This window comes from Fukomys damarensis, unplaced genomic scaffold (genome assembly GCF_012274545.1).
Source record: "Fukomys damarensis isolate Sample0158 unplaced genomic scaffold, DMR_v1.0_HiC HiC_scaffold_21, whole genome shotgun sequence".
Lineage (NCBI taxonomy): Eukaryota > Metazoa > Chordata > Mammalia > Rodentia > Bathyergidae > Fukomys > Fukomys damarensis.
In genome coordinates, this window is record NW_022900933.1 from 4,927,826 (window position 1) to 4,942,066 (window position 14,241).

The window sequence follows — 14,241 nt, forward strand, 5'->3', positions numbered from 1 at the left end:
ACCTACCTACCTACCTACCTGTCTATGTGTGTCTGGTACCCAATTGTTAAACTAATATTTTATACTTTTGATTAACATACAGATGTCACAAACATCTGATTCTGGAACATGGGATGCAAGGGATGCTGTGGGATAGTCAGAGATAAGAACAAAGAAAGGTTGGAGCTTTTCTTTGCAGATGTTAAATAAGTTTGTTCCTGGGAGTATTGAAGATGTTGAAGCCTAGAGTGAGAGGATTAGAGTAAGTGGCGTGGCTCAGAGAATCAGTGTTTGAGAATCTGTAAATTTGGGATAAAGTAATTTTATTGGAGATAAATTTCATTATGAATCCTGTGACCACAAATGCAAAAATTAATGTACAACTCTGAATGATAGCATAAAGTACTTGCACTAGAAGGGCCATACACGAAGATGAACTTTCTTATGACATTCACAATAGACTTTTCTATGGTTGTGACAATCTATACATAAAAATTCTTTTTCCCTTTGGCCCCACGGATCATCTCAAAGGTTTTTCTTAGCTTTTTGTAATAAATAGATTATTCTTTTGGTGCAGAGAAATCTAATTTTAAAAGGGTGAGAATGTCCTCAGGGCCTTAATTATATACTCTGGATGTCAAAAAGCCTTTAAAATTACACTTAAATAACATTAAACCTTTAAGAAAATATAGTAGGGTTTTTGTTTGGTTTTAATACTTGATGAAAGACAGGTCAACATCTGAGCTAATCCAGTAAGCAGATAAAGGGTCAAATGATTGTTATAGAAAATTATCCTCTTTTTCCTTCAAAACTATTATACCAACCTAATTCATTGTGTCATGAATAAAACTTGCTTCATCTAAGAAGTTTTAAAGGCAGCGACTTACTTTTATGGCTTTTTTCTTTTTAAAGGAAAAAGTTTGTATTATCTGTGATCATGAATTGCCTCTGTTATAGTGCTATTACCTTTGCTTTCTAAGTGAAAAAACAAAATGAACATTTATTGAATTCATCTTAACATTTTTAATAACTTAAAATAAATTATATCTAAGCAGATAAATTTCATATAAGGTTAAAGTTTCCCTATTTCACCTATCTCATGAAGTTGTTAGGAGGATTAAATGAAGTAATTAAATAAAGTGTCTGTCATTCGTATTCTGCAGATGTTTTCTGTATAGTTGTATTCTTCAACAAAAATTTGGGCAGGAAGATCTATAGATATTTAGGAAGATAGAGATTGCTGTCTCGGAGGGTTACCTATTAAATACAAAGGAAAGTTGTGAGTGGTTGACAAAGGCAGTGGAATCACTGTGTTAACAGGTCACAATTACCTTTCAGATAGCATTGTTTGGCTCCTCCTTTTTTGTTGTTGTGGTACCGGGGCTTGAACCTGGGTCCTTATATTTGTGAGGCAGGCAGGGACACTACTGAGGTAGATCCCTGGCCTCTGCTTGGCTCCTCCTTCTCTGACCGTTTTGTATCAGAACTGGAATGTATTTACTGGGGAATGCCTCACCTTGTGTCCTATCTAGATTTCCTGGCTTACCATCAAACTATTTTCTTTTTACTTTTTATTTAAAAAGCTGGAGAAGTGCTAACATAGTTTTTAAAAATTTCTTTTAATTATCTAAGTTTTTCAGATACACATAATAGAATTGAGTAGAACAGTGTATATCTAAATGGGCCTAAATATTCAACAGTGATTATGATAAGTTGATATCCTGAAATAAGTTTTTTTGAAGGTATGGATCAGACTGGTCTCTTGAATCTGTTTGCTGTATTCAACAAAACAGACACAACTGTGTTGATCCAAGTGTTTTTGTTTATTTCTTTCTTTGTTGTTGCTTCTGTAACACAATACCTAAAGTAAATACCTTAAGAAGAAGAAAGGTTTGTTTTGGTTTCTGATTTTGGAGGTTTCAAGTCCATGGTCCCTTGGATCTCTTACTTCCTTGCCTGTGCAAAGGGCACACATTTTAGTGGAGAGCATGTGGGTGAGCAAAGCAACTCACCTCATGGCTGAGAGGAGGCCGAGAGAGAGAGAGAGAGAGAGAGAGAGAGAGAGAGACAGAGAAGGAGAGAGGCCAAAGACAAAATACACCTTTCAGAGGCATGCCCCCAGGGACCTGCTTTCTCCGGTTGAGCCCCATCTTCTACAATTCCTACCACCTCCCAGTAGTGCTATCACCTCGCGATCACGCTGCTGGAGGACATGCTAGTCTGGACTATACCAGTATTCCAGTGTGACTTTCAACTTGTGCAGGCTTTTATAATCCAGAAGTCCAGGGACTGTTTGGGATGCTTATTAAAGAAAGCAGTGAGCTAGGAAGGAATCTGTAGAAACACAGGAAATAAGAGTAGAGTTAAGTAGAGAATACCCATCTTGTTGGAAGAACAAGAAGCAGGACACGTGGTGATTAACTGAAGATGGGGTAGAAGGGCTAATAATAGATGGAGAAATATTACAGGGGAAACTGAGGGTGGTCCGAATTGAATTGTGCAACAAGAGTCATAATAATATTAATTATTTCATAGAAACACTAATGCAGATAGTAGAGGTAGGATAGCGGCCAGTACTTTTTATATGAGTAAATATGTGCCAAAACAGTTTTGTTTGCTTGTTTTGGTTCACAGCCTTATGGTAACCTTTGATTTAGATATGTAAATTTAGGAAGGAGTATGACATAGTTCAAGTTATTTTGATTTAGAATTATAAAAAGTCAGTTCTAACCTACTGAAAATTTAGCAGTGTCTGAACATTTGTCAGTTGCTTCTTTTAAGAAAATACTTCTGATACTTTAATGCCATTTTATCCTTTGCTTTCCCTCTTGAGTTTCAACTCTTTATATTTTATACTTTTACAGACCTAGATTGCATGAGAAATAATTCAAACCTGGTCATGTGGGAGACTGTGGGAATATAGTAAAACCTGTTTATAAATGATATTAATATATGATTTTTAAATTCCTTTTACTTCAGAACATATATTCTTTTCAGTGTTAATTCTGATTAGTGTAGTAGATCCTAGATTTAGATTGGGACATATAACAATAAAATCTAATATGATGATGATGGCAAGCAGTTATCAAGCAGTTTTTTGGAGTGATCCTGGCATTTAGGTAATTATGTGCACTGGTCTGTCCCTATATGTGGCTAAGAAAACATGGCTTCTCTAAGTAGAAATAGTCTCTAAATATTAAATGACAAAAAGTTAAATAGAATGATAACCCCATGAATAAGAAGTCACTGTTGTATTTATTTTTTTATTATCTACTTAAAAATTTGTAATAAAACTGTATTTTATGACACTGTTTCCTTTCTGATACAGTGTTCAACTTGACCAACAATGTGGATTTGGAAAACACCAAAAAGAAAATGGAGATATACCAGAAGGAAAACAAAGACATCATTCAGAAAAATAAATTAAAGCTGGTTGGTTCCAAAATATTTTCTTCTTTTGTATTAGGAACAAATGTTTTCACATGATATTTTAAAAAGCCATCTTCCTTGAAAATTGGTTAGAGTTACAATACATTTAGCTGAAATTTAGGCCAGTAATACTTATATATGTTATATAGGCATATAAAGATATACACCTTACTGTAGATAAGACAGTTTTGTCAGATTGTGTTTTATAAGGAAATGCATCCTTAAGGCTGTTGGTGGTTAGTGTTGTTTTGTCTGTATAATTGTCTGGTAGGTGTGCATTTGAGTATTGATGATAAAATAATGAAAGCTCATTTTTACCCTTGAACATTAATTTATTTTTCATATAAAGTAGGAGATAGTGAAAGGGATCCAGACAGACACTGATGGAGCTCCTAAGAGGGAAATAAAGCAAAGACATCATTTATTCCAAACTAAAATGAATTCATGATTGAATCAGACAAATGTATAAGCTAAGCTTTACATTGGTTCCCTTTTTTGTTATCATTTTTCTAAAATAATAGCATTACCACATATAAAAGTATTTTTTGTTGGTTTTAAGCTAATGTCAAAATTTGTTTTGAATACTTCAGAACTTACAATTTATTGAAATTATTCTATAAAGGAAAAATAATTACATGTATATAAAAAGAGTGGACTAATTTATAAAACTTGGCCATCACTTTTTCTAGCAACTTTCTTGCAAATCCTCTAGGTTTAACAGAAAGTGGCGATAATTATTTTGGGGGTATCTTATCAGGAAGCTGTAATCACTAAAATGATACAAGAACATTTGGATAATGTAGCTTGTAATTTTATCTTGTATTTAGAAAGGATGTCTTGTTTGTAGTCTTATAATGTTTCATTTAGGTATTTTTTTTCCCTTGCCATGAATCTCTCGAAGAATTGAAACTATGGTCTTATTCCATTCATACCTAGCTTGGCTTTCTTAAAAAGCTATCTTCTTTCTGAAACTATTATGATGTCATAAAAATTACTCTCTTTGCCCAGTATAGCCGCCTGTGGGCACATCAGGAGGTGCCTACAAAATAGCTTTACCTAAATTATGTGTTGCCTTAGTCCTATGTAACTCAATAATGAAAGTTTCTTTCTTTCAAATCAGTGCTCTTTTCTTTAAGCTAGGAAATCATCTTGAGAGTTGTAATGAAAGAATTATCTAATTCTAGACTGGTTGTATTACTTTAAAGTAGGAATTTTAACTAATGAGAACTTACGATGATACGTTATTGAATAAAACACTTTATTTCAGGAATGTCACAATGAGATTATCAAGATTTTTAAATGTATTAATGATTAGCAGTTGGTTATATTATAGCTTTTAAAGTAACTCATTATCCTTTATTAGTTGGTCATTCTGTGTAGAGAATTATAATTGTTAGTGACTCGGATGTGGGAATATGTCATTGACATAAACATACAGATTTAGGACCATGTTTTTGGGATGAGGCTAACATATACAGGCTATCTTTGGTTGAGTGAGCCCTGAAGTAGTCTTTGGAGTATGAGGTAACAAACACATTGATGTCATTTTATTGACCTGACATAGAAATTTGCCTTTTACTCTCTCTGAATGTTGAAATCTCAGTGTTCCAAAAATATTTTGTATATTTTAATAAAATTTGTATGTTATTTAATTAAATATTTATATATTTCATATATATGAAAAAAAGTGATTTTTTTATTTGATTAGGTACATAAATGATTCATCTCTAGTAGCAAAACTTACTTAGTTTTGTACTGGGGAAATCTTAATTGTTTCATGGACTGACGCCTAACATTATTACAAGGGTGAAGAAACTGAATAAGGATGATCAGTCTTGAAATAGAATCTTAGTTAGGATTAGTTTTTTATTTTCAGTTTTCTGGATTCTCATACATAGTAGAGATTGCTGTCTAGAAAGTCTTAAGAAAAAATTGGTAAAAAGTTCATTGTACTACACAATTGTTGCCTATCTAGCAAGTGTACAGTGTACAATGGTGACTAAGCATCTTCAGTTCTAGGGACTGCTAATTTCAGTGTTATAAGCACATGGTAAGTGCTATGTGCCTATTACTATGAGAGCATAAAGAGGCATACTTAGTTCATTCTGGAGTCTTGGGAAAGGCATTCCTAGGAAGATGATACCTTAAAAGAGCTTTGAAGGATAAGTGCAGTTACCCAAATGAAGAAATTGAGACGGGCAGGAGTAGGGAGGCTGCTTCAAGGACATTCCAGGGAGAAAGAAGATCGCGCAAAGGCAGGAAGGCATGGGCAGTGATGGAGAACTCCGAGAGTTGTATGTGATTATGTATTGCCAACGTCCCAAAAAGAGCAGTGTTGAAACTGGAGAAGTGGGGAGGGCCTAGGTCATGCAGTACCTCTGTATGGCGGAAAGTAATTTGGTCTTATCTGGATCAGTGGTTAGGTTTTAGTAGGTGAAACTTTTCTTCAAATGAAAGATTACTCAGAATACTCTTCTTACATGATAGTGGTATGAGGGGTTGACTAGATTCTGGTCTACACAATCTCTTCTATTCTTTGTCTTGGGGTGCCTGTATTAGCTTTCTGTTTTTGTGAGAGTGTACCTGAGATAATCAACTTACACAGAGCAAAGGTTTATTTTGAATCATGTTGCCAGGGTTTCAGTTGATGGATGGTTGGTCCCATGGCTTTTGGGTCTTTGGGAATGCAGTGCCTTGCCATGTGGAAGGAAGCACGTAGTGGAGCAAGTTATTTACCTCTTGGAAGCTAGCAGCAAAAAGTGAGAAGGGGCCTGGTCCCAATTTTCCCTTCAAGGTTATGCCCGACATGAGGAAAAGACTTCCAACTATGAGGAAAAGGTTCAGCCATTTCTTAGTAACACTGGGTACTAAGTATTTAGCATACTTACTCAAAAATAACAGCATCTTATTAGAGAATTCTCTGGCCCCTTTAGACCAATGATATAGAGAGCTAATGTTGGTGATTGCTGTTGAAGGGGTATAAGCAAGGTGGTAATGAGGTATTGTCATTATTTTGGTGGATTTAGTAACTTTGTGGGGTTGAATTTTCTAGAAGCAAGCCTGGTGTCTGAGAGACCAAGTGGAGGTTTTTGCAGTCATGTAGATGCAGTCACGAGAGATGAATTAAATAAGAACAGGAGAAATAGGGATGCGTTAAAGAAATTTTTGAGTTAAAAATAGCTAGTCCTGTCGATGAATTGGAAGTGGGAGGGACTATATGGCGAAGCAGTGCAATCAGGAAGATCAACATGACCTTTAGCCCTTTAACCCACTTTATTGATCCCAGTCCAGTACCTTCATTACCTCTCTAATGTTAGATTCTTATTTTTTGCAGGAAAATGCTTTATTCTGTTTTGTTGTTGTTGTTGTTGTTTTAGATGGGGTCTCACTATGTAGTTGAGACTGACCTGGAACTCACTATATAGCCCAGGTTGATCTTGAACTCACAGAAATCCTCCTGCCTCAGACGCCCGAGTGCTGGGATTACAGGCGTGTTCCACCTCGCCCAGCTAAGAAAATGCTTTATTGAAAGAATATTTTTCAACATTTGCTCTACACGTAAGGGTCAAGTTTGTGGAAAAATTATGTATTGGTACTACTGAGTTAGGAATATATAAAAAGAACAAAGTAAGGAGAAACATACAAAATGTCAATTTTTATACAAGGTGAGATAGTAGTCTAGTATTCTTCATCTACATGTGGTTATTTAGTCTTCCCCACACCATTTGTTGAGGAGGCTGCCTATTCTCCAGTGTATGTTCTTGATGCCTCTTTTGAGATTTATTTGGTTGTAGATGCTTGGCTTTATTTCTGAGTTCACTATTCTATTGTCTGCATATCTGTTTTTCTGCTAATGCTATGTTGTTATTATGGCTTTGCAGTTTGTTTTGAAATCAGGGATTGTGATGCTTACAGCATTGCTGTTTTGCTCAGGATTGCTTTGACCATTCAGCGTTTATGTGCTTCAGTAGGAATTGTTAGTGGTGTTTTGATGGGAATTGCATTGAATCTGTAGATGATGTTGGGTTGTATGGACATTTTAACAATATTCTCCCCGACTCATAAACACAGAAAGTTTTTGCATATTTTTTCTTCTTCTTTAGTTTCCTTCTTTTTGTTTTATTTTATTTTTTGACACAAAATCTTTCTAGGTGTAGTTCAGGCTGGCCTTGAATCCCGTGCTGGTCTCAATCTCATGATAGTCCCCCTCCCTTAGCTTCCCAAGTTCTGGGATTGTAGGTGTGCACCACCATGCCTAGCTCTCTTTAGTGTCTGAATTTTCATTGTAAAGATCTTTAACTGCCTTGGTTAAATTGATTCATGGGTACTTTATTTTTAAAGAGGCTATTGTTCTTTTAATTCTTTTTCAGTGAGTTCATTTTCGGTGCATAGAAAGGTTACTGATTTTTGTAGGTTGATTTTGTTACGCTAGTTTTTACTAATCTTTGAAAAAGTCAGCTCTTTGTGTGGAGTCATATCATCTGCAAATGGGGATAATTTCACTTCCTCCTTTCCTATTTGTCTCTTTTATGTCTTCCTCTTGCCTGATGGCTGTGGTTACAATTTTAAGTACTATATTGAATAAGAATAGTAAGAGTATTGTTCTCTTGTTTCTGATTTTTAAGGAAATGCTTACAGTTTTTCCCTTGTTCATTTTGTTGTTGGTAATGGTTTGTCCTATATAGCCTTTGTTATGTTGAAGTATGATCCTTATACATTTAATTTATTCAGGGCTTTTATCATGACAGGTTGTTGAGTTTTATCAAATACATGTATTGAGATGATCTTGTGACTTTTATGAGTAATTCTATTTATGTACTATATTATGTTTATTGATGTTAATATGTTGAACTAATCTTTCATCTCTGGAATGTAATCAACTCAGTTGTGGTGTATGATCTTTTTAATGTGCTGTTGAGTTCAATTTGGGTGTTTTTTGTTGTTGTTGTTGTTTTTTTTCCTAAGACAGGTGGGTTTCGCTCTGTAGTCGAGGCTGGCCTTGGACTCACTATGTAGCCTAGGTTGACCTAGAACTCATAGCAGTCCTCCTGCCTCAGCCTCCTTCCTGGAATGCTGGGATTACAAGCGTGAGCCACCATGCCAGTTTTTTGTTTGCTTGTTTTGTTTTATTGTTAATGTTTTGAGACAGGGCCTTCCTATGTAGTCTAGAGTGGCCTTGGACTGATTATGTAATTTGGAATTATTTTATTGAGGATTTTTGTATCTGTGTTCCTCAAAAATATTGGTCTATAGTTTTTTTGTTGTGTACTTTTTGGGTTTAAGTAGCAGAGTAATACTAGCTTCAGAGAATTAGTTTGCAAGAGTTCCTTATCATTCTGTTTTATGGACTAGTAGGAGGAACATTGATATTTTTTAAAAGTTTATCGGTATTAGTGGTGAATCAATTCTTTCCTGGGGTTTTCATTAGACTTTATTACTACTTCAGTCTCATTGCTTGTTATTGATCTGCTTACATTTTTTATTCTTTTGGCTTATTTTTGGTAGGTCATATATGTCCAAAATATTTGTCAGTTTTTTTCTAGATTGTCCAGTTGGTTGGTGTATAGTTTTTTAAAATATTCCCTAATAACCCTGTGTATTTCAGTGGTTCTGTTGCAATATTCCACCTCTAACTTTTCTAATTTAAACCATATCTCTTTTGTTAGTTTAGCTAAGGGTTTGTCAATTTTGTTTATTTGTTCAAGACACTAACTCTGGTTTATCCTCTGCATAGTTCTTCTTAATTTCATTTATGTCTACCCTGATCTTTATTATTTCTTTCCTTCTGCTGATTTTAGGTTTAGTTTATTCTTGTTTTTGTAACACCTTAAGAGGTTATTTATTTATTTATTTATTTTTTTTTTTAACGTAGGCACTCATATCTATAAGGTTACCTCTGAGTACTGCTTTTGTTTTATCCTGTGGGTTCTGATATGTGTTGTTTTTATTTCTACTTGATTCTAGAAATTAATGACCCATTGATCATCCAAAAGTGTAGTGTTCATTCTTCATGTTTGTGTAATTCTGTGATTACTCTTGCTGTCCATTCCTCATCTTATTCCAGTGTGATCTGAAGAGAGATATACTTTTGTATACATAGTTTATATACATAACTATATATATAGTTTTGTGAATTTGTTTAGATTTGCTTTTTGGCCTAATACAGTGCTACCTTGGTTCATGAACTTAATTTTTCTCCACAGTTCTAGGGAAGATGGCCATGTTCATGTGTGTGTGGAAGAGGGCCACAGTTGTGTTGGTCACCTGATGCAGAGTTTGCAAACAGAAGCAAAACTTTGCTGAAAGTTTCTGTTTGTGAAACAGCTTGTTTGCAAACAGAAATATTTATGAACCAAGGTATCCCTGTACTATATGATCTCCTTTTTTTTTTGTACTGGGGATTGAACTTAGGAGGTTGAGCTTGCGAGGCCAGCCCATGTGATCTCTTTTGGAAAAAATTCTGTGTACTGATGAGAAAAATGTGTATTCTGCAGCTCTTGGACAGAATATTTTGTAAACGTCTGTTAATCCTTTTTGATATACGGTATAATTTAACTCTGATGTCACTTTTTTTTTTCCTCTGATAGATTTGCCTATTGGTGGGAGTGGGATATTAACTATATTGGGACCTGCCCCCTCCCTTATGACTGGTAGTGTTTCTTTAATATAATTTGATATTCTGATGTTCAGTGCACGTATATTTATAATCGATATCTTTTTAATGAATTATTCTTTAATATGTAGTGACCTTCTAACTGATTTTGTATTGAGGTCTGATTTATCAGATGTGAGTACAGCTACTCTTCCTTGCTTTCAGATTCCATGTGCTTGGAATATCATTTTCTATCTTTTCTGTATATATCTTTGTTCATGAAGTGACTTTCTTGCAACAGTATATTTTTGGATATTATTTTACAATCCAGGCATCCAGCCTGTGTATGTAATTGGAGATTTAATACCATTTACTACCTTGAGGGTTATTGTTGAAAGATGTGTACTTGTTCCTGTCATTTTGTTGGTTTTTTTTCGGTTTTAAATATTCTGTGTTCATTTCTTTTTCATTTGTTTTAGAGGTTTGATGGTTCAATATATCAATATCTGATCCTTTTCTAATTCTCTTTTGCTTATCTACTTTTGTAGTGAGATTTTTTTCCCCATGCTCTCACAATTGTATTTATGTTTGTTTTTTGTGTATAGAATTCCTTTAAGTATCTTCTGTGATGCTGGTTTGGTTGTTATTAATTCCCTTAGTCTATGCTTATTGTAGAAGCTTTCTCTCCTTTTATTCTGATGGATAACCTTGCTGTGGAAAATGTCACAAGAGACAAAAAGCAACATTATGTAATGATAAAAGTGCCAATGTATAAGAAAATGTAACATTTAAAAACATATGTGCACCCAATATTAGTGCACCTAAATATATAAAGCAAATATTGACAATTAAAGGTAGAAATAAACAGCAATACAATAGACTTCAATAATTGACTTTCAGTAATGGATAGAATCTGATGGCAGTGTTTTCTTTTAGGTCTTGAAATACGACATCATGCCCTTCTGACCTTTGGAGTTTCTGTTGAGTCTACTGTGCCTCTCCTTTTTCCTCTGCCACTGGCTTGTGTTCCCCTTCTCTGTGGTTGGTGTTGAATAGCTGTGCCTCACCCTCTGTTCAACCCTCCAGAGTGTGTGCATTTCTCAGCTTTCTGTCTGTTCACTGTTGAACTTCAGAGTTTTCCCACAGTAACTCACCTTGATGAGTGGCTGCTCTAACACTGTTTTGATTTTACCCTGTAAAAGTGGGCTAGTGGTGTGTACCTCTAATGCACTATCTCAAAGCTTCCTGCCTGTTTGGTTTGTAAGGATCATTGTTTTCTTAATTAATCAATTAGCTAGACAATATTTACTGAGTGAAAAGGTTGCCAACACCACCTGCTCTGCTGCCCGAGTCAATCCACCCTTTATTGGTTTGAATCTCATTTGGTCACTGGGTTGTGTTTGGTGAAATTTTTTTCCCTTCTTTTGGAAACTTTTGTCTTCTGTGGAGTCATCCCATGCTCTTCTTCCTTCTCTTCTGTTACCCCTTTTGTTTGACCCCTTCGCTACTGGGGATTGAACTCAGGAACTTGCACTTGTGAGGCAGGCACAGCGCCACTTGAGCTAAATCCCTGGTCTTTCTCTCACTTTTCTGTTTTGTCCTTTTGGGACTTTTTGCCTTGTCTATTAAATAAATACAAGTTCTTCTCGGTGATTCTCTCTGAGTTACCTACACTTGATCTTAGCCAAAAGGCCGAGAAGCGATTCTCTGAGTTACCTTTTATGCTGATTATTCCTAAACATTTTTGTAGTACATTGTTTTTCCTGAGCTCTTAGATGTATATAACATATCTATGTATCTCTATATTGTTAATAGTTATTTCTTTCTGAATGTATGGTAATTCAGGTTGTATATCCATTTTCCTATGAATGACTCTTTATGGCTGAGTAGTATTCCATTATATAGAAAAAACATATCTTCTTTATCCAGTCTCCAACTGATGGGCAAATGGGCTGTTTCCAAGTATTACAAATTATAAACTGTGGTACTATAAACATAGGTGCACATACATCACTGTGATATGATTCTTTTAGTTCTTTTGGAAAGATATCCAGCAGAGGGATGGCTGGGTCAAAAGGAACCTCTAGTCCCAGCCCTTTGAGGTATCTCTATATTGATTTCCATAGTGGTTGCACCAGTCTGCACTCCCACCAACAATGGTGAAGGATCCCTTTCTCCCTACAACCCCACCAACGTTTGTTATAGGTTGATTTCTTGATAGCAGCCATTCTTTGTGGGTGAGGTGGAATCTCAGTGTTGTTTTCATCTGCATCTCTCCAATGACCAGTGATGTGGAATTGAGGTATCTCTATATTGATTTCCATAGTGGTTGCACCAGTCTGCACTCCCACCAACAATGGTGAAGGATCCCTTTCTCCCTACAACCCCACCAACGTTTGTTATAGGTTGATTTCTTGATAGCAGCCATTCTTTGTGGGTGAGGTGGAATCTCAGTGTTGTTTTCATCTGCATCTCTCCAATGACCAGTGATGTGGAACATTTTTTCATACATTTACTTGCTGCTTTTACTTTTTTGTCTGAGAAATGTCTGTTCATTTCAGATGCCCATTTTTGAATTGGGTCTTTATATTTGGGGGCGCTGGTTGTTTTGAATTCTTTATATATTCTAGATAATAGTCCTTTGTGTGAGGAGCAGCTGGTAAACTTTTTTCCCACATTTTAGGTTATCTCTTAGTTCTGTTGATGGTTTCTTTTGCAGTGCAGAAGCTTTTTAATAAGATTAGATGCCAGTTGTTGATTCTTTCTGCTAGTTCCCGTGCTACTGCGGATTTGTTCATAAAGTCTTTTGCTATGCCAATGTCTTTGAGAGTTCTGCCTAACTTATCTTCCAGCAAATTTAGGGACTCTTTTTCAATATTTAGATCTTTAATCCACTTGGATTTTAGTTTAGTGCATGGTGAAAGATAAGGGTCTAGTTTTAATCTTTGGCAAGTTGAGATCCAGTTTTTCCAACACCATTTATTAAAGAGGCTATCTTGTGTCCAGTGAGGATGGTTGGCTCCTTTGTCAAAGGTGAGGTAGCTCAGAACATCTGGAGTTGTTTTTATATCTTCCAATCTATTCCACTGATCCTCAGGTCGGTTTCTTTCCCAGTACCATGCTGTTTTATCACAGTGGCTTTGTAGTATAGTTTCAAATTGGGAATTGTTATACCGGCTTCCATGTCTTTGTTGCCTAGGATGGCTTTTGCTATTCTAGGTCTCTTCTGGCTGCAAATGAATTTTGGATTATTTTTTCTAGTTCTGTGAATTGGACTACTGTTGGAATTTCAATTGGCATTGCATTGAATCTGTATAGCAGCTTTGGTAATATGGCCATTTTCACTAGGTTGATTCTTCCTACCCAGAAGCAGGGGATATCTTTCCATTTTCTTATATCGTCTTTGATCTCTTTTTTTCAGAGTGCTATAGTTTTCAGGGTAGAGGTCTTTTGCTTTTTTCGTTAGGTTGATTCCTAGATACTTCATTTTTTTGGGATGTTATTTTGAAAGGAATTGTTTCCCTAATTTCTTTCTCATCGAGTCTGTTATTTGTATACAAGAAGGCTATTTATTTTTGGGTGTTGACTTTGTATACAGCTACTCTGCTAAAAGTGTCAATTAAGTCTAGAAGTCTTTTGGTGGAATTTATTGGGTCTTCAATGTAGAGTATCATATCGTCAGCAAATAATGACAGTTTAAATTCTTTCTTTCCTATCTTTATTGCTTTAATTTCTTTCTCTTGTCTAATTGCTATGGCTAATGTTTCCAGAACTATATCGAAGAAGAGTGGTGATAGTGGGCATCCTTGTCTTGTTTCTGATTTTAATGTGAAGGTTTTCAGTTTTTGGCCATTTAATATGATGTTGGGTGTTGGTTTTTCATAGATAGCCTTTATGAAGTTGAGATATAGACCATCTATTCCAATTTTTTGCAGGGTTTTTTTTTTTATCATGAATGGATGTTGAATTTTGTGAAATGCTTTTTCTGCATCTATCGAGAGGATCATACGGTTTTTGTCCTTGACTTTGTTAATATAGTGTATTACATTTATTGACATATGTATGTTGAACCATCCTTGAATCCCTGGAATAAATACGACATGGTCAGGATGTATGGTCTTCTTGATGATCCTCTGTATTCTGTTTGCTAGTATCTTATTAAGGATTTTTGCATCTATATTCATTAAGGAGATTGGCGTGTAGTTCTCTTTTTTAGTTGCATCTTTCCCTGGTTTGGGAAT

The 14,241-nt window shown here is 35.4% G+C and overlaps 1 protein-coding gene across 1 annotated transcript in view; it reads left to right on the top strand.

The window, feature by feature from the left end:
* Mnat1 (MNAT1 component of CDK activating kinase) overlaps positions 1-14,241 on the top strand; it is a 199,068-nt gene that overhangs the window by 61,753 nt on the left and 123,074 nt on the right. The window contains exon 4 of the mRNA XM_010605739.3: positions 3,308-3,411. Within this exon, the coding sequence (XP_010604041.1) occupies positions 3,308-3,411 (104 nt within the window). The remainder of the gene's footprint in view (positions 1-3,307; positions 3,412-14,241) is intronic.